This window comes from Natator depressus, chromosome 5 (genome assembly GCF_965152275.1).
Source record: "Natator depressus isolate rNatDep1 chromosome 5, rNatDep2.hap1, whole genome shotgun sequence".
NCBI lineage: Eukaryota > Metazoa > Chordata > Testudines > Cheloniidae > Natator > Natator depressus.
This window is the reverse complement of record NC_134238.1, coordinates 13189123-13210585: the sequence shown is the minus strand read 5'-3', so window position 1 is coordinate 13210585 and position 21463 is coordinate 13189123. Positions and strand designations below refer to the sequence as shown.

The 21463-nt window shown below is 44.2% G+C and overlaps 1 protein-coding gene across 4 annotated transcripts in view; it reads left to right on the top strand.

The window, feature by feature from the left end:
- The window catches only part of ST8SIA5 (ST8 alpha-N-acetyl-neuraminide alpha-2,8-sialyltransferase 5), a 73691-nt gene that overhangs the window by 41158 nt on the left and 11070 nt on the right, over positions 1-21463 (top strand). For 2 of the 4 annotated variants that reach the window (XM_074952328.1, XM_074952326.1), the window contains 4 exons: positions 5699-5791; positions 13367-13453; positions 14733-14889; positions 20648-20760. In XM_074952328.1, coding sequence (XP_074808429.1) covers positions 5699-5791; positions 13367-13453; positions 14733-14889; positions 20648-20760 — 450 coding nt within the window. The remainder of the gene's footprint in view (positions 1-5698; positions 5792-13366; positions 13454-14732; positions 14890-20647; positions 20761-21463) is intronic. The other 2 variants (XM_074952329.1, XM_074952327.1) reach the window with 1 other exon arrangement.

Genomic DNA, 21463 nt, shown 5'->3' with positions numbered 1-21463 from the left:
AGAGGTCTGTCAAGTTTAGACTAACGAAGAGAACAGAGAGGACAGATTTCTGTCATGTTACCTATTTGTGCTAATTATACTACTTAAAAGCCTAATGCCTCGTCAGTTGCAAGGAATTGCATAATTCAGAGTGGGAGTTAATAGGCAGAACTTGCACTTATAATATAGTGAGTGGGTGAAGGTACAGTGCCTCTCCTGGGAAAGTACCACACACTGCAGTTCTGAAGGAAGAGGCCTACCTGCGTTTCAGCCAACTGCCTCTATTAAAAGCAAATAAATAGAGCAAATGCTACAGGGGAGAAAGAGAGGCAAACAGGATTTTAATACGTGTTTAATAGATACCATTTCAGTGATTCTTTAAATCGGTGACAGCTTGGCTCTGGAGACTGGATATCCCAAAGCTAGAGAGCTTCACCTCTGGGTTGATGGTTCAAATCCAGATGAGGGTGATAGTCCATGTGATGGTTGTTCCATGGCTTGCTTGAGACGAGCTGGTTTTAGATCAGTTCCTGCTGCATCAACATCTAAATCACAGTTCGCACCCTTTTCTGGCAGTCGCACCAGAAAGACTAATGGTGGGGCTGGCATGGAGACTGAGCCACGTTCGCCCTTTTACAGGTGGTCCCTCCAGGTTCGGCACTGAAGCACCCTGTCAGGATAGCATGGGGAAGCTTGAGCTGCCTTGCTGTGATGTACACGCTGTGTAGCTAAGCAGAGGGCTTCAGTCTCCAGGCATCTCAGTCTGGCCCTTTCCATAGCCTGGGGGCCATGGCTAAAGGGGTCTCGGACCCCCAGATCTATTTCTGTCTGGTGGCACCACGGAGGGAGCCGGTTGGGGCATCATGTGGGAACAGCCCTACCTGTGTGCTGGATTCCCAGCAGGTGAAGCTAGAATCAATCCTGGCAGGGGGTGCTGGCTCCTGAGTGGCGCCTCCTGGGAATGGGAAGTGGAGACCCTGAGGTGATGGAAGTGGGGAAAGGACTGTCTTGAGGGAAATGAGGGGGAATCCTGAGGTGATGGAGGGGGGAGGTGAGTCTGGGGGAGGGAAAGCTCCTGAGGCCCCATGTCTGGCAGCACCAGGGATCAGGAAGGGGGCAGGGTGGAGCAGGATGTTGCTGGGGGAGGGCCCGCCTGCATGCCTGCCTGCTGAATAGGGCTGCCAAATGTCTAATCGCACAAAACCGAACACCCTTGCCCTGCCCCTTCTCTGGGGTTTTCACTGAGCTGGGGCAGGGGGTTGGGGTGTGGGAGGGGTGCAGGCTCCGTGGTGAGGCCAGAAATGAGGAGTTCAGAGTGCGGGAGGGAGCTCCAGGCTGGGGTAGGGGTCCAGGAGGGGGTGAGGACTCTGGCTGGGGGTGCAGGCACTGGGGTGGGGCTGGGAATGAGGGGTTTAGGGTACATGAGGGGGCTACAGACTGGAGCTGAGGGGTTCGGAGTGCAGGAGCGGGCTGAGGGCTGAGGCAGAGGATTGGGGTGCGGGCTCCAGGAGGGAGTTTAGGTGCGGGAGGGGGCTCATGACTGGGGCAGGGGGTTGGGGTGCAGGGAGGGGTGTGGGTTCCGGGAGGGGGCTCAGGACTGGGGCAGGAGGTTGGGGTGCAGGCTCTGAGAGGGAGTTAGGGTGTGGGAGGGGGTTCTGACCTGGGGTTGGGGGTGCACTCCAGCCAGGAGGCACTTACCTCAGGCAGCTCCCGGAAGCAGCTGGCATGTTCAGCTGCTAGGGGCAGGGGTGGCCAGGTGCCTTCATGTCCACAGGCGCCAGCCCCGCAGCTCCCATTGGCCATAATTCCCGGCCAATGGGAGCTGCGGAGTCAGTGCTCGGGTGGGGGCAGTGCGCGGAGCTTTCCTCATTGCCCCTGTGCCTAGGGGATGCAGGGATATGCTGGACGCTTCTGGAAGCTGTGTGGAGCCAGGGCAGGCAGGGAGCCTGCCTTAGCCCCACTGCACTCCAGACTGGACTTTTAATGGCCCAGTCAGCAGCGCTGACCAGAGCCACAGCATCCCTTTTCAACCAGGCGCTCTGGTCGAAAACCAGACACCTGGCAACCCTAACATCAAGTAATACTGTGCCATGCGATTAATCTGCGAGCAGCAAGAGCAACGGGCTGGAGCAGAGAGCGGGGCCCAGCCCTGCAGGCCAGTATGAGGTGAGTGTTGGGCGGGCTCAGCCCCCCAAGAAATATGTTCACCAGCTGCCTATGTAGGAGCCAGTCCAAGGAGCCAGGCTGCAAATCCCTTGTTCCCACAGGATCCCGCTGAAAGCAATGAGGCTATTTGAGAAGCGAGGTGCTACTCAGTGAGAATAAGGGGATCACAATATGGCCCTCTAATCTTTTCAAATATTATTTAATGGAGTTCCTCGGTTTATAAATGCAGTACTATTACTGGGGTTTCCTTTCATCCTGTAGGCACTGTTTAGTTTTAGTATAATCCCTTCCCCCACCCCATTCCCCCTGGTTTATAACACATCCTTTCTCTTCTTGGGCTTTTGGCTTGGCTGTTTGTGTAAACAGTAAATGATCCAGGGGGATCTCTGGGACTCAGGACATTTCATACATAGCTCATAAAGTGCCATCTCCCTCTCTGACGGAAGCCAGCTTTTCCCCCCGCAGGATTACCATATGGTAACGTGAGCTGTTTGATGTCGGAGCTGGGGTTCTCTAATTTAGGAAATGGACACAGAACAGCACGGGAAAGAAGGGTGTTCATCTGGATTTTAACAATTTCTTTCAGTCTCCAGGGACTTACTGTGTATTCTGTTCATTTGAGGTGATACGCACCCCTGTGCAGAAGGCCAGCACCAGGTCCACACACCCCTTGTGTCCCCCATAAGCCCCAGTGGACTGAGTGGTGCCTACCTTGTGGTGGATGTCGGCATGGCCTTGCGTTTCATCCTCTAGCTGTGGAGTGAAGTGCGCACATTCAGGGTTGCACTCTCCTCTTGCTCACAGCAGTCTAAGTAAGGAGTGACTCCAGTAAACTCAATGGAGCTGCGCTGTTGAAAATCTAGTGTCAGAGGAAGTCAGAGGAGAATCAGACCCTCAGTTTATAGTGGCTGTTTTGTACTACAGCAAAATACTGTCATTGATCACTCATCCTGCCTTACTGTGTTACCAGTGTTTCCTTGAGAGAATGGAAAGAACAGATGGCAGAGGCCAATGGGAGAGAGGAGTGGCTCATGTTCATACCCATTGCAAGGACAGGCTGCGTGTAGGGTGACCTGCTGTGTGTAGGGTGACCAGACAGCAAATGTGAAAAATCGGGACAAGGGGTGGGGGGTAATAGGAGCCTATATAAGAAAAAGACCCCAAAATGGGGACTGTCCCTATAAAATCGGGACATCTGGTCACCCTAGCGGTATGTAAGGGTAACCCCCATGAATACCGTGTGGCTCTTTGTCTCCCGCTAGTGCTCAGACCATGTAAAGAGCATTATGAGTTTGCTACTATCTTTGAGATGGGTCCTTTAGCTCAGGGGTTCTCAACCTTTTTCTTTCTGAGCCCTCCCCCAAGACATACTATAAAAACTCCATGGCCCACCTGTGCCACAATTGTTTGTTCGCATATAAAAGCCAGGACTTGCGTTAGGGTGTAGGAAGCAGGGCAATTGCCTGGTGCCTCATGGGTGCCCCTATGAAGCTAAGTTGCTCAAGCTTTAGCTTCAGCCCCGGGTGGTGGGGCTCAGAGCCCTGGGCTTCAACCCCGCATGGTGGGGCTTTGGCTTTCAGCAAAGTCTAATGCTGGCCCTGCTTTGGGGCCCCCTGAAACCTGCTTGTGGGGCCCCAGACCCCTGGTTGAGAACCACTGCTTAAGCAGTGGTGAGCCATGCTTTTTAAATCCAGAGGGACTGGGTTCAAATCCCACAGTTGACCCAGGTGTCATTAATACTCAGTCCATGGGCCTAGCTATATGCAGTAGAAGGGCACTGCATCATGCCTTCAAAAACAGCAGCAACTGGTGGGGCTTGGTGGTGTTTCCTGACTGCAGTCTCAGTCTGGTAAGAGAAGCTGTGTACACATAATAGTTCTGTGACCAAAAAGATGTGATACCAACTCTGATTCCTTATCGAGTTAAGATACATTGGCATGATTTAAATCTAAGTGTGTCCACAAAAGATTTGCACTGGTTTAACCAAATCAACTGTTAAATCAATGTAAAGTCAAACTGGTGTAACTTTGAGTATAGGTGAGGCCCTAGACACACTTACCTTCAGTTGACTTCTTTTGGAACTGTGAGTGCTCATTACTTCTCCAGATTAGATGTCCCAAGATGGGTTCCCAAAAATTAAGGCACTTCTTACTGCTTGAACTACCAAGAGAAGTAACTTTTTCTATGAATGTTTCAAATGAACAGTTTTTGAAAACTTAGTATTTTGATGCCAATTTACTTAAAAATAATGTTAAAAATGTGTTAGGAACCAACCCACATTCCAGTTCTGATCCCAATATATGGCCACAAAGTGGAAAACCCTTGTACTTTTCTTCCTTACGGAAAATACAAAATACGTAGTAAATGAAGTCTGTAGTTATAGATACATAGTGTTTAAGGCCTGAAGACAACAATATGTTCATCTAGTCTGACCTCCTGCATAGCACAAACCATAGTATTTCCCCAATAATTTCTGCATTAAGCCTATATCTTCTGTTTAGGCTAGAATGTGTCTTCTAAAAGATAAATGATTTTGATTTACTGACTTCCAGTGATGAAATGGTACTTAAATATTTAGGCAGATAGGGAGCTTGGTTTGAAATCATCATTCTTCCTTTGGTAGTTCCAGTATGTTATCATTAATTTGGTAGACAGCATGGGTTCCCTCTGGTGTCTAATTTGAATATCTGAAATTTAATTTAATTTGCCCTTTCATCCCAGCCCAACGAATACGGTAGGTAGGTTTAACTGAGAAAGCTGTGTTTTCATGTCTGTGTTAATCAAAAACTTGATTATCAGTCTTATTTGTGATGTAGATTAGTAAATCCACTTAAATGATTAAATCCACTTCTTACCATTTAAATTCTTGTTTTCTACATTAAAGGGATCTCAGATCAAAAACATGTACTAAGGGGGAAAAAACCCCAAAGAAAAGGTCAACTGCTTAAAATTGTGATATTGACAAGGAGAACCAAACTCAAAATGCTATTCCTGTCATGTAGAAATTGTAGCTTTCATCCTAAGAAAAGACACCAGGGGCAGATCTTAAAAAAGTACTTTGTGCCCATCCAGGCCTCTAAATGAAGGGGGACAGATATTCAGAAGTGCTCAGCCCCCAGCAACAACCCACTGCTGTCCTTGTCTTTAGTGGGAGCTGCTGGGTACTGACCACTTGAAAATCTGGTGACTTCATTTAGGTGCCTAACTGGGAGCTGAGCCGTTTTGAAAACCTGGCCACTTATTTAAACTGGCTAAATGGAAAGTGGTGGTGGGAGCTGTCTCTTGAAAATCTGACCATTAATATTTGAGTTTCTAAAGGGACAGGGACACTTGGCCCATGTGGCATTTTGCAATCACAGATGATACCAGTGTTTGCTTTTGTGTAATAACTTTGCTGTATCCTGGGGCCAGACCTTGCAGTCCTAAAAGGGACAGGGAACACTGGCATTTGCTTCAGGCATGCTTCCCTTGATAAACAAAGCTATGTTTCAGAATCTAGCATTTGGGGGCATTGTTTGTAACCTTTGTTATTTTTGTCTTTGTTCTTCCTTAGGTACTTTGAGTTTTATGAAGGGCCTTTTGAATACAACTCCACCAAATGCCTGGAATTAAGACAGGATATCATTGAGGTGAAAGTGCTCTCTATGTAAGTATGAGCAATTGCTTTATAAAATGGTTGCCCTGTGTGATACAGGGAGCAGTGGTAGAGTGCTAGAGGGGAAATATATAAGCCCAAGGCTAATTAAGGCGTGGTTCCCTGTAGACTAGGAAGGGTGGCTACAGGTTAATTGGAGCACCTGCCGTCAATTAAGGCCCTGTCAGGAACCTAATAAAACCCCCTGGTTCAGGCAGTCAGGGGGAAGGAGAGAGGACTGGAGCTTGGAGGTGTGCTGTGAGACTTGAAAGATCAAGAGCAAACCCAGACCCCTCCCCCGCTTCCCTCCTTTACCACCTTCCTGGGCCACTAGCGGGGCCTTTGGCGCCCCAAGAGCAGGGGCAAGGGATGGCATCTTAGCCCCCACCAAGAAAAGCGCAGGACCCACCATACTAACATTGGCCATCTTGTCACACCTGTCAGACAGGTTACAAACACATGTATAATGAGGGGGCCAAAAACACGTCTCCAAAGAGCAGGGCTTTTGAGCTTCCATGTCAAAGTAATGGGGATTAAGAACTTGATCCCTAGTGTAAACAATGAGGTTCTTTCCATTCATTTCAGTGGGCTTTGGGCCAGGCTCAGTGCCACTGTCTGAATTTTATTAATATAAGGAGCCCATGTTTTCATCTGTAATAGTCTATTCAGGGTCCTCTACTGAGATCATATCGTTTGCCAAGTAATTTAAACAATTCAATAGCATAGCACGATTCTGTCGTTTGATCGATGCAGTATCAGTATTCTGTCTTGTATGGTCCCACAGGTACATCAGGAAATATATCAGTTGCCTAGGAGGATTATATATCCCTGAAAAGGGGTTTTAAAACATAATAAAAAGGTAAAATAATAACTGGTGTAAGGACAAAATTCTCTTCTTCAGTCCACAGTGCATATTCCTTATCTTCACTATAGGCCTTCTTAGTGCCTGCACATACTCCCATTGATATCCAGGGGAGTTGTGTTCATGAAACAACTGCACAATAGGTAAATGTCCATGTAGCAGCTGGAAGCGTGCTTCCCAGTGCAGGCAGACAAGCGCTAGTTCTGCTCAAGCTGGCAGCAGCTTGAATACAAACCTGCCTGGACTGCCTGGGTGCATGCTCGGGTGGCTAGCCCAGGCAGCTGCCTCAGCTATCTTTAGCTACACCACTATGTTAGTGCACTAGCTCTTCTGCAGGGGTTGGCAACCTTCAGCACGGCCCATCATCAGGGTAATCCGCTGGCGGGCCGCGAGACATTTCGTTTACATTGACCATCCACAGGCATGGCCCCCCGCAGTTCCCAGTGGCTGTGGTTTGCCGTTCCTGGCTGATGGGAGCTGCGGGAAGCGGTGGCTGGTCAAAGTAAACAAAATGTCGAGCGCCCTTCAGTGGATTACCCTGATGGGCCGTGTGCTGAAGGTTGCCGACCCCTGCTCTAATGCATGCCCGTCTACCCACACTGAGAATCACACTCCTGCTGCAATGTAGACATACCCTATGACTGAGTTCTAAGCTATGGAGCGGAGGAGTTTGTCCTAGAAAAAGTAACTTAAAAGTCTTCTCTACAAAACTGTAACAAATCCTGGAGAGATTCCACATGTAAATGAAAAACAGCCCAGGTATTGGTTTAAACAATTATTTATTATTAAAAATGTGTCACCTTGAAAACAGTGCTGCAGTATGGTCTTCTGGATAAAGCATTGGATAGGGACTCGGGAGGCCGGTCCCAGCTCAGCCACTGGCCTGCTGGGTGACTTTGGGCATGTTACTTCAACTCTCTGTGCCTCAGTTTCTCCACCTGTAAAATGGGAATAATGACACTGACCTCCTTTGTAAAGCCCTTTGAGTTCTACTGATTAAAAGCACTATGAAAGAGCAAGGTATTATTATTGTCAAACACAGATCAAGACATGTTTCCTGTCCTGGGCCCCAATTCAGCTAAGTAGCTAAGCATGTGCTTAAAGTTCATTTACTTCAACGAGACCACTTGTGCACTTAAAATTAAGCATGTGCTCAAGTGCTTTGCTGAATCAGGGCCTTGAAGAGCTTTTGTTCTAAGACAAGACAAAGACAAGATAAAGCACCGGCTGGCAGTTCAGATGAGGGAGGGTTGTGGGGATTAATGATGGTGACAGGAAAGGAGGAGGGACCCAACACACACTACTCTTCGGATGTTTCTGGTGTGCTTTTGGTAGCGTGATAGGCAGGTCCATGCCAAACTCTGCAGTTTGCATTCTTTACCTAAGGAAATATGTTGGCACTCTCAGTTGTCCTGTGTGGTCCACTGCTACCCTCTGAAAAGGAGTGTCTGTAATGGACATAGTTATAAGGACAGTTTTTCCCTTACCCTCTATCTTTCATGTTTCTGACATGTATCACATTTGGCCTTTAACACATGATCCTGGACAAAATGCCTCCATCCATGGGTGGCGCATGAACTGCTCATTTGAGGAGGCTAGCCCCTGAGCCCATCCCTTCTTCCCGAGGCCCTGTCCACCTCCCCCACCACAGCTCCGAGTGCCCCACCACGGTGGGAGGAGCCCCGCACCAGCCACCCTCAGTCCTGGCTCACTGGCCGGCCCCAACCGCCGGCTCCCCTGTCCCAGCCCTGGGCTGCCCCGGCCAGCCCGCCCCAGCCCCAGAGAGCTGGACAGGCGGCCCTAGCACCCACACCAGCCGTCCCAAGTCCTGGGCCCCTGCCCTAGCCCCAGCCCCAGCCCCTGCCTGCTTCAGGGAAGAGGAGCAGCCTGGGCTGGGGCCACAGGGGAAGAGTGGGAAGCAGGAGGGGTCCTCCAGGCGGGGCATGGGCGGGCTCCCCTGGCCTGTGATACCCACCCCCATGCCTCCATCCACAGCATATTCCAGCCCCAGACAGGCATTCAGTGGAGAATCTCAAGCAAAGGATGAGCAGGACCTGAAGACTTGGTTGCTATCTGAACATTCTATGGGATTTACTGGAGTCAATCTTGCACTTGCCTTGGCGTCAAAGAAAACCCTGCGGCTGGTCCATAAAATATATATATAATATATTTTTAGCCATTGCAGCAGTAGGCCTACATGGGAGGAATTTCCCTACAGCTCAGCCACTCATTTATCAGCTATTTGTCCGAAGGACTGGGTTCTCTAGGGGTTAGAGCAGGGTAACTTGGAATTAGGATTCCAGGATTCTAATCTCAGATCTGCCACTGACTTTAGTGTGGGATCTTGAGCAAGATGTTTAATCTCTCTGCCTCCGGTTGGAAACTGGGGATTGTAGTTACTTATTATTTGGATAGTGCCAGGTAGTAGTTACTTTATAGACAGATATAAAAGACAAAGTTCCTGCCTCCGGGTGCTTAGAGCCTCAGTGATAACACTGACCTATTCAAAGGCCTGATTATTGTTTGTAAAGCGCTTTGAGATTTTCAGATGAAAAAGTGCTCTAGAAGTGCAAACAGATGAAAACAGACATCTAAAGCAATAGCAACAGCAGTTTGCTGCTACAGCTCTGCATGAATCTTGGATGTACGTCTCCCTCATGGACTCTGCATTGGTAGCAAAGCTGGCTGCTGCCTTTCCCCTTGTAACTGGCACTGGATGAAGGACATTGGCATAGCAACTTTGTCTAGTCTGCTGACTCACAATGCTTAAAAATAAATAGTGAGAATGGGAACAACTTGCCAGGGTGCGTGCTGAAGGTCGTGAGTGCTGGAATTGTGTTCTCTTATATTGATTGCAGGGCACAGGGAAAATCACCTCTCTGTATCTTATCCAGTGGCACTCAGTTGTAAGTGGATTCCAATTTAATGGAATAGAATGAGCCTTGGATGTTCAGTTATAAATTATTTGTATTACTGTGGTATCATAAGCTGTTTAACACAGCAAAGCTCTGTTTGCCACACTGGGTTCTTCTAATGTGCTTGTGGAATATTCTTTTCCCCTTAGTTATCCCTCAGGAATAATGGAAGATTTCCAAATTAGCATGCTCCGATGGGCCACAGAAGGTACAGTATGACCTAGTTCTTTAAGAGTGACTTCCACACTCTGGAAAGTCCTAAATTACACCAGTGTTAAATATAAAGCTATTCTTAAAATACCCTTGTTATTTTATTGAAAACCAGCATAGGGAGCATTCAAACCCCTCAAACCCAAAGAGAATGCACCAAGATCCAGCAGCCTCAAAGAGACCTCAAACTTCATCGAAGTCCAAAAGGGGACATCACATATCCATTCTACCTAGGTATTTGTGAGTTCCCAGTCACCATGATATCTAGGTGCCAGATATTGAAGCTCACACATGAACTTGTCTAGGTAGGAAGGAGCAACTTCTGGAGCTTTAAGGTAGTCCATGATGCTGACCATTGAAGTCCTCTTCCTTTTCCCAGAAGATATGAAAGACAGTCTTCTAATGTCAAATCTATAGACCAGTCTGGCTCAGACTCTTAGCAGAAGGCTATTTTATGTTCTGCTCCATGAAATAACTGAGCAGTAAGAACTTTCCCACTCTTAAGTACATTTTCTCTTGGTTCCCCCCGCTGAAAGCTCTTTTTTTTCCTTATTGGAGTCTGCAGAGATGCCATAATGGTGAGGCTCTGACCTCCACAGCTGCCGGCTAATATACTACACACAGGATTATGGCTGCAGTGGAGGGACAGGCAGCAGAGAAGCTGGGTTGTGAGGCAGAAAGTGCGTGTTACAGTACATCCAGGTTAAGCAAAGGAAAATTTAGGCGGGATATCAGAAACAAAAATTCTTCCAAGTGTTGACTGTGGAATAGTTTCCCTAAGGGAAATGGAGAGAGTCCCATCACTGGAGACAATTAAAACTAGAGTGGACAAAGCACTAGCAGAAAATACAGCTGGGAAAAATCTTTAACTGGAAGAGGTGCACTAGGGGCTTGATCCAACCTCCCTTGAAGTCAACGGGGACTTTTCCCATTAACTTCAAAAGTAGTTGTCGGGTCTTAGGCATTGCCTGCACTGAGGACATGCTCTGGTTACAGTCATCAGTGGCCAGCCACCAGTGTAGCTACCCCAGTGCATCACTGAGTGTACATCTACATTTGAGCTGGGAGGCGTGATTTCCAGCTCGCATAGACTTACCCATGCTAGCTCTGCTTGAGCTAGTGTCTAAAATTAGGAGTGTGTCTGTGGTGGCACAGGCAGCTCCTCAGGCTAGCTGCCCCAAGTACAATCCCACCTGGCCCCCGTGTACACACTTGAGTGGCTAGCCCAAATCATCGCCCATGCAGTCACAGACACAGTGCTGTTTTTAGGTTCTAGGTCAAGTGCAACTAGTGTGGGTCTGTCTGTGCAAGCTGGGAATCACAGCTTCCAGCTCCAGTGTAGACATACCCTTAGCGTAGATAAGCAAGGCATCTATCAGTTTCATTTGGGATCAGGATCACTTACTTAGACTGAAGCTGTTTGGGACAGGGGTCTTCTTTGTGTTCCGTGTTTGTACAATGCCTAGCTCAAAGCTCTGTGACTGGGCTCCTAGATACTACAGCAAGATAAACAATCAATAATAATAATTTATTCTCCCAGTTTCAAGCAGGGTTATGTTGCAGGGGTGGAAATCACAGTTTATAGTAGTTTTACATGTACATTAGGAGTTTGCACAGGTGCAGCTAGCCTGATGGCTGAAATTCCTAGTGTGGACAAGGCCTTAGAGGAGAATTTGAGGGCTTATACTTTGAGAATGGGATTTTCAAAGGGTCCTGAAGAAACTGGGCACCAAATTCTCTTAGGCCCATTGAAATTCCCAGCCCAAATCTTTTCCAGATCTTATCTCTGTAGTTCCATAAATTAGCCATCATTAGCCAGTGGAATCCAGAAAATCACACACAAGGGATCACCTTGTTTTTTAAACATTCTGTTTCTCCAGTTTTCTTTCAGAGTTGGAGGAAGAGAATCTGAAAGTATAAGTGTGATTAAAAGAGAAACAGGCATAAATAGGATGTGTGTATTGACATTAACTGCCACTGCTTAATCAGACTTCAGGGTCTGTCTTTAATGTAGATATATAACATTCATAGTCTAGTGGACAGGACACTGGACTTGGACAGTTCTGGACTGTTCCTGTCTTTGTTACTGACTTCTGCATGACCTTATGCAAGTCACTTCACTTCTTTGTGCCTCTCTTTCCTCTCCTGCCCTTTGCCTGCCTTGTCTGTTTAGATTGTAAACTCTTTGGGGCAGGGCATGTGTTTGTACAGCACCTAGCATAATGGAGTCCCAATCCTGACTGGGGCCCAGTAGGCACTACTGCAGTAGAAATAATAACAGTAAGAGGAACCATAGTGTCACATTCCGGGGTGCAGCCCAGACCAGCGAGGGGTTGTGCCTCACCATGCTTTGCTGCTGTAGCTCCCAACTTGGGCCACTCACAAGCAGCCTGCCAGCATGCAGGTCACACCCTGAGTGTCTGTGTATAACAGTAGCCCTCGTCTAGCACCTCTGATCCCATCAGCCTGTCAGCAACACACCAATTGCACTCTGGCTTCCAGTAACCTTGGTTACTACTTGCAGGGTGACCCCAACATACTCCCAGTCCCTAATTTCCCCCAAAACGTGTGTTCTGCACTGTCCAGCCCTCTCCTGGGCAGTTCAGATATTAAAGGTCCGTTGCCCCTGTAAAGGGTCAATAGTCAACAGTTTGCTACTTTTAACTGGAATTACCAAATAGTTCGGTTTACATACAACACTGGATTTTTTTAGATTAAAAATAAAACAAGTTCATTGAAAGAGAGTTTTTAAGTGAGTCCAAGTATAAGCCATTAATGCAGAAATGATTACAAGAGAAATAAAGATAAAGTGCTTCCTACTAGCTAAAACTTAACAAATTAGACTTGGTTCAAGGTAAAATCCTTACCACATGTTCCCAGCAACATGGCTGACCAAATTCTCAGGTCAGGGCCTCCCCTCAAAGTCAAAGAGGTGATTCCTTTGTCTTCTTAAGTGAAAGAGTAATAACCTGGGGTGTTTTTGCCCCTCACTTTTATAGTCCAGTCACATTTTGCAATGCGTTTTCCTGAGGGTTACCCCTAGATAAAGTTCATTCCAGCTGAAAGGAAGGAGACATGGAGTCTTGTGGTGAAGGTTCCATGTTGTTGTTTGCTAAAATGCAGATTGCTCTGTTCCTGCCCCACTCTGGCAAAAAATGGGCGCTTGACACATAATTGCCAGTCAACTTTGACACCTGGCTAGCATTGTCAGCTTGTCTTTTGTCTTTGAGAAACCGGTTTACCGACTCCCCAGACTTGCCTGATTAACATGTTATAGTCATAATTTCAGTTTATGTTCAGAACTCTTACTATGCATTTTGTACATACATTACAAAAGAATACTGATGATCCGTTAGTTTTTAAATAATACCTCACAGGGGGTATATTTTGCACAAAGGTTATTGCAACAATGTTTATGGTTTGAATACAGGGGTGCTTTCGTCATACATAGGGATTAGATTTTAGACAGAGAGCATTCACGTGGCCCAACTATCTCTTCCTATCAAATAACCATTACATGCCTATATCAGTGCAGTGGTTTGAATGGAGAAAAGTGCATTTCATAAAAGTGCACTCAAAAGTCTTTGGTTTTGTCTTTAGGGTGAAGCAAACTGAATTGTTTGACAGGTGGAAGAGCCTACAGATGTGCAAATGGGAGATGAATGTGACAGAAGCCAACCTATTCAAGTAAGAAGGGTTTCTGTTAATGAGACTATAGCTACCAGTAACTAACAGGGGTGAGTTTCAAGATAATCGATTATAAAGGAGTGATGTCATCACATATCAATGGTTGTTAAAGAGCAAGTAAAACACCAAGAGGCTGTTACTTTTTACCATTCATTGTGATCGGGGAGACCAATGCATTTAAATAGGTTTTGGTTATTGTTAATTTTAAAAAAGTCAGGTAGCAGGAAGGGCTGAGGGCAGAAGAATGCTATAGATGCACCTAAGACTCAACCCCCCCCTCCCCCCCCCAGGGTGACCAGATGTCCTGATTTTATAGGGACAGTCCTGATATTTGGGGCTTTTTCTTATATAGGTGCCTATTACCCCCCCAACCCCATGCTGATTTTTCACACTTGCTACCTGGTCACCCTACCTGTGGAGGAGGGGGAATCTGTGCTGAGGATCCCCCCAGCATGTTCAGGGAGAAGAGAGATGGGGGCACAAGCTGGGCCCGGGAGAGATTATGGAAGATCACAAAGAGTCAATGACCAACCATAGAACAGAACACTGGAGTCCTGTGCTCCAGTCCTAAACCAAGAGTTCATCGTGATGCTCCTTGCGTCCAGTGTGCTGACCAAATTCTCAGCTGGTGTAAATGATTTCAGCTACACTGTCTTCAGCAGTAACACTGCTTTACACCAGCCATGAATCTTCAGAATCATCAGAATGAAAATCTTGATAGCTTGTTCTGTACTCCACTGATTATCTTTCCTTATTAGCCTTCTCAATTGCCATTCTCTGGCCTCCTCAGCAGTTGTTCTGGTATCCAGAGACCGCTGCCATTTGTCCCTAGAACACTCTATCTTATCTTATATCCTTGCTGAAGTTCATCTACAATGATTTCAGAACCAGCTTTGGAATGCTGTACTGTAGGGCCAATATCTGAATGAAGCCACAGCATTGTTTTAGCTTTGTGCACATATATTTATCACTGCGGATGCACAGGCATCAGAGACATGGGCATTGGCTCAGAAACAAACGTTCTCTGGAATAAGAGTGGGAGTAATTCAAGGATTTCTGTTGCAAAGACAAAAGTAGAAAAGGCATTGCCTCCATTTTGGCACACACAGCACTCACGCCTCTGTATATTTAAGTTTAATATGAAATCTATGGTGAGAGTAGCACATTAACCATAACATCATTGGGACAGCAATTTCTATCTGTATCAATACTCATTGTAACTCTTAGCTTTAATCCATTGATTTAAGCTATTGGTTCATGTAAACTTCTTCACCTATAGTTCATTTGACAGGTCAACGTTGTCAAGATGTTGCAATGCCCCTGCCTTTCTGTTCACCACACAGAAAAATACTCCCCTGGGAACTAAATTGAAATATGAAGTGGATACAAGTGGAATCTTCCATATCAATCAAGAAATCTTCAGAATGTTTCCAAAGGTCTGTTACATGTCTGCGTCCATTTGCTAAAACCTCACACTGTAGCTGCTGCATTAGACAAAGTCTTACATAGTAATCAAGCTTTAAACAACATTTTGAAATTTTTGCAAACATCCTTGCTCATGTTACCAGCATCTTCATTTTTCATATGATATTCCATTTGTTTTTTCCTCTATCTAGGTGCCATCTGCTCCAGCTGGCATGCAATGTGTATACTTTTGACTGCAGAATTTACTGACCACATGTTGACTGGCGAGTGAAATGGCTTTAGAAATCAGCATATAATGAAACTCAGTGACCAGAACTCAACAAGGACATGTCTGCATATTTTAAAAACACTATTTGTCTGGGTCTGATTCTTATTCTTCTTTGAAAATCTGAGAACTCAGTGATTTTTACCTTTTTTTCCGTTTGCAGATTGTGAACATGTTGCAGAATTCTCAAATGTATTTATTAGAATTTATACACAAATTTCTTCAACAAATAATCCTTGACCTGAAGAACATTACAACCCAATGTACAATTCTCAGTGCACACTGAAATTTAAGAGCAGAAACTAATTTATGTGACTATGAATTTTGTAACAAACCCACACATCTCGAATTTTAAGATGTATGTTTGTGGAAATATCTGAAACTCATCTCTTTGCAGAGGACCAGCACAATATTGATTTTAAGAACTTATATGGCTGCCATTATCATAGTATCCAAGCACCACACTATCTTTAACACATTTATCTTCACGACACCTCTGTGAAGTAAAGCAGTGCCATTATCCCCATTTTACAGATGGGATCTGAGGCTCAGAGAGCCGGCCCTAAGGCCCAATTCCTCAAAATATTTGGATGCCTAACTTCAATTGAAATAAATAATTTTGATGGGTGTTAGGTATGTAAATACCTTTGAGGATCTGGGCCTAAGTGACTTGCCTGAGATCTTATAGGAAGTCTGTGGTGGGTGGAGCAAAGAATTGAATCCAGGTCTCCCAAGTCCCAGATCCAGGCTACTCCCCCACAGCCACCAGACCACTTTTACTCTCCAATGCTCATTCCCTCCCCAGGTTATAAGAACATAAGAATAGCCACACTGGGTCAGAGCAGCAGCCCATCTAGTGCAGTAGCCTGTCTAGTCAACTATCTTGAGTAATTTTGTATTGTCTGCATGCTTTGCCACCTCACTGTTTACTCCCTTTTCCAGATCATTTATGAATATGTTGAATGGCACAACAGGTCCCAATACAGATTTTTGGGGGACGCTGCTATTTACCTCTCTCCACTATGAAAACTCACCATTTATTCCTACCTTGTGTTTCCTATCTTTTAACCAGTTACTGATGCATGAGAGGACCTTCCCTCTTATCCTATGACTGCTTACTTTGCTTAAGAGTCTTTGGTGTGGGACCTCGTCAAAGGCTTTCTGAAAGTCCAAGTACCAACTGAACCACCCTTGTCCATGTACTTGTTGACTCCCTCAGAGAATTCTAATGGATTGGTGAGGAGTTTACAAAAGCCATGTTGACTCTTCTCCAACATATTGTGTTCATCTTTGTGTCTAATAGTTCTATTCTTTACAATAGTTTCAACCAATTTGCCTGGTACTGATGTTAGGCTTATTGGCTTATAATTGCCATGATTGCCTCTGGAGCCTTTTTTAAAAATTGATGTTACATCAGCTATCCTCCGATCGTCTGGTACAGAGGCTTAAGCAATAGGTTACATACCACAGTTAGTAGTTCTGCAATTTCATATTTGAGTTCCTTCAGAACTCCTGGGTGAATATCATCTTGTCCTGGTGACTTACTTGTCACCAGGTTTGTTTCAAAATCTCTTCTATTGACACCTCAATCTTGGACAGTTCCTCAGATTTGTCACCTAGAAAACATGGCTCAGGTGTTGGGCTCTCCCTCACATCCTCTGCAGTGAAGACCGATGCAAAGAATTCCTTTAGCTTCTCTGCAACGGCCCTGTCTTTCTTGAGTGCTCCTTTTGCATTTTGATTGTCCAGTGGTCCCGCTGGTTGTTTGGCAGGATTCCTGCTTCTGATATATTTTTAAAAAACATTGCTATTTGTGTTTGTGTCCTTGGCTACGTGCTCTTCAAACTTTTTTTTTGGCCTGCCTAATTATATTTTTTTGACTTGCCAGAGTTCATGATTCTCTCACTGCGTCTTTTACTCCATTGTTTAGACAAGGTGGTATTTTTTTGGTGGTCTTACAGTTTTTTTGTTATTTGGGGTATATATTTAGTTTGAGCCTCTATTATGGTATTTTTAAATAGTTTCCATGCAGCTTATAGGCATTTCATTTGTGTGACTATTCCTTTTAATTTCCTTTTAACTAGCTTCCTCATTTTTGTGTAGTTCCACTTTTTGCAGTTAAATGCCACTCTCGTGGGTTTCTTTGATATCTTCCCCCCATAAGGATGTTAAATTTAATTGCATTATGGTCACTTTTCCTGAGCATTTCAGCTATATTCTCCTCTTGTACCAGATCCTGTGCACCACTTAAAACTAAATAAAGAATTCCCTCCCCCTGTGTGGATTTCAGGACTAGCAGCTCCATTGAATCAGTCATTAATGGTGTCTAGAAATTTTATCTCTGCATCTTGTCCTGAGGTGACATGTACCCAGTCAGTATGGGGATAGTTGAAATCCCCCATTATTATTGGATTTTGTGTTTTTATAGCATCTCTAATCTCCCTGAGCATTTCACAATCAGTGTCACCATCCTGGACAGGTGGTCAGTAGTATATTCCTGTTGCTATACTCTTAATATTCAAGCATGGAATTTCTATCCATAGAAATTCTATGGTACAGTTTGATTCATTTAAGACTTTTACTATATTTGACTCTATGCTTTCTTTCACATATAGTGCCCCTCCCCCATCAGCACGACCTACTCTCATTCCTGTGTATTTTGTACCCTGTATTACCATGTCCTCACTGTATTTTCCACTGAATGCATCTGATGAAGTGAGCTGTAGCTCACGAAAGTTTATGCTCAAATAAATTGGTTAGTCTATAAGGTGCCACAAGTACTCCTTTTCCTCATGTCCCATTGGTTATCATCGTTCCACCAAGTATCTGTTATGCCCATTATATCAATATCCTCATTTAATACCAGATACTCAAGTTTACCCATCTTAGTATTTAGACTTCTTGCATTTGTATACAAGCATTTATAAAATTTGTCAGTATTTAGTTGTCTGCCTTCATGTGATGTAATTGAATGGGATTCTTCTTTGTTTGACTGTTTCTCTTCAGTTCCTGCCCTTTCTTTATCAACTTCTGTTCTCTCTTCTTTGATGGGATGTTGAGTGTCCCCTTCAGTAAATCCTTCCCAAGGGATGTCTTTGTCCAAACCATGTGCTCCTCTGCTCCAGTTGGCTTTTCCGAGAACCTTAGTTAAAAAGTCTTCTATGACCTTTTTATTTTACATGCCTGAAATCTGGTTCTGTTTAAACGCTGTTTAAGTTCCAGGTATGCCCTCAGAACACTGTTTACATGAGACTTATGTCATGCGTAATTGTGGTGCGGGCCCTCCGCATAAGGAAGGATTGACTTTTACCCAGTATGCCTCCATTTTAGCAAAGCATTTAAACACATGCTTAAAATTAGGCACATGAGTAATTCAATCCCTGTTGCTCCGAGCATGTAAGAACATGCTTAATTCTAAACACATGCTTAAATCCATTAAAATCAAGAGGATGAAGGCATATGCTTAAATTTAAGCATGTGTTTAAGTGCTCTGCTGAATCAGGGCCTATGTTGGTTTGTTGCATTAGTAATCCAATCAGGGACCAGCAATAATACCACATGATTTATGTAACTAACCAGCACAGTACAAATTGTGAATTGCACATTTTACAATCTTAGGGACAATTTGTGGTCAGCTTTCAGTGAATATTGAGCTGAAAAATTTCTATTTATTTTAAGAGTAATTAGTGGGGCTTGTAGGTGTGCGGAAAGTGAAAACAGTCAAATCAAATTTACTTTTGAATTTGGATAAATGTTAGCCAAAACCCTTTCCCACTATTTACTTATTTCTAGGACATTCCATTGTATAAGAGTAACAAGATAGCCCAGCAGCACATGTCTATGGGGTTGTTATTGCTTTTCTGAGATGGACAGTTGTATTGTATGTCCTTCAGTCTCATGCCTCATGAGCAACATGTGAAGTGCACTATAAATAATCACCTAGAAATTCATTTCACATCACTACTCTATCTGGATGTGTATTTCATCATGAAATTACTTATAAAATATGTATGTGCCAAAAGGAGAATTCTCAGGCTTATATAAGCTCGTCTCTACCATATTCATAGGGTGTCAGCTCTCCTGAGCTTTGCCTCACACTTCTCAGACCCTAAGGGCCTAATTCTTCCCTTGGATATGTGATTATAACTCTCATTAACTTCAGTGGCTGCTCCATACATTCATCTGAGAGCAGAATTTTGTCCTTTAGGATATACAAGAGATGCTTGATGCTTAGACACTAGCCCTGCAAAGGCTTATGCATGTGCATATCTTTATGCATTGCAAGTAGTTGTGTTGACTCCAGTGGGATGACTCATAGGCCCATATTCTCAAAGGTACTTAGGCTCCTTGCTTCCATTGATTTCAATGGGCCGTGGTGTTTAAGCTGAAGCAGATGCATAAGTCTTTGGAGGATCGGGGCCTTAAATTGTAAGCCATCTTTGTGTTATGACAGTAGAGGTCTTAGCACAATGGGGCCCAATCCCTGATTAGGGCTTCTGGGCACTGCCTCAGTACAAGTACAGTAGAACCTCGGGAATGGAGGTTGTTTGTCACTCTGAACTGGTCGTAACTCTGAACAAAACATTATCATTGTTCTTTCAAAAGTTTACAGCTGAACATTGACTTCATACAGCTTTGAATCTTTACTATGCAGAAGAAAAATGCTGCTTTTAACCATCTTAATTTATATGACACAAGCACAGAAACAGTTTCCTTCCCCAAATCTTTTTTTTAAACTTTCCCTTCTTTTTTAGAAGTTTTAGATGTTTAACACAGTACTGTACTGTATTTGCTTTTTTTTTTTTTTTTTGTTGGGTCCCTGCTGCTGCCTGATTGTGCATTTCCAGTTCCAAATGAGGTGTGCGGTTGACTGGTCAGTTTGTTACTCTGGTGTTTGTAACCCTGAGGTTCTTCTGTAGTAAATAATAATTACAATGCTGTTATTACAGCAAGAGATATCCAGAATCCAGGTTCGGTTCTGATTAGCATCCCAAACATTCTCCCTTTCTCTGAACTATGCAGACCTCTTGAATCTTCTAAACTATACCAGGTGTTTCCTGGGATCAGATTTTCTGGCATTTAAAATCAGGACAGAAATATCGTAAGAGCAGTGTTTTTTAGGCAATTTATAATATAATGCCTGTGATAGATTGAATCTATGGTTTTGGTCCCCATCTGGAAACTAGAAGTGAAAGAACATCTCTAACATTATGGAAACTTACACATTCAGTTCTAGATATTGCCTAAAGGTTCAGGTGTTCTTACATTTTTTTTTTCTTTCTCTGAACCATTTCCCACAGCATCTCTAACTACAATGAGAGTGGTCATGTCAGTTCATATAAACATGTATCCTGGGATTATTGGACCCCAGGGAGGGACCTATGGTCATTGCCTATTATTATTCCATCCATCTGATTTTCATTCAAGATACAGCTGAAGAAAAGGGAACTGCTGCCACATGCATGTCTCAGGAAAGTAACTGGTTTATTCTCGTTTTGCTGTAGGATATGCCGTACTATCGCTCCCAATTTAAGAAATGTGCTGTGGTTGGGAATGGAGGGATTCTCAAGAACAGCAGATGTGGACGGGAGATTGACAGTGCAGATTTCGTATTTCGGTAATCATCCTACAGTACAATTGTTTTAGCATTGTATAGTATTAAATAAAAGATCACACATCTATTCTTTCTTACGTTGGAATATAGGAATTGCGAAAATGGAACAAATGATCCAGCTAATGAATTATCCTGTTTCTGGCAATGGTTTAGAAGAAAAACCCACCGAATAGACAATTGTGAAGTTACATGTCTGTGGGGGTAATTTCTTCCTAACTCCATGCAGTTAGTTGCTGGTTTATGTCCTGAAGGCGGATACCCTATACATTTTCATCCTCCTTATTGTAACTCAGGAGGTTATTTTTATTATTCATATCAATGTCTTTAGTATTGTACCTGTGTTGGTCTCAGGATGACAAAGTGGGTGAGATGATGTGTTTTATTGGACCAGCTTCTGCTGTGGGAAGAGCCAGAGACAGGCTTCCGAGCTACACGGAGCTCTTTTGAGAGCTGTCTCTGTCTCTTCCCCCAGCAGAAGTTAGTCCAGTAGAAGATTTTATCTCACCCACCTTGTCTCTCACCAATCAATGTCTTTGAATTCTATTAAACTCTTTGTCTGTGTTACATTTTGAGTCAGTGATTTCCACAGATTATTTATTGTGTTGCATAAAAATATTTCTTTTTACATTTTTGCCTTTATTGGACCAGATTCTGATCTTAGTTACATTAAAGTCAGTGAATTACCCTGATTTACACTGGTGAAAAT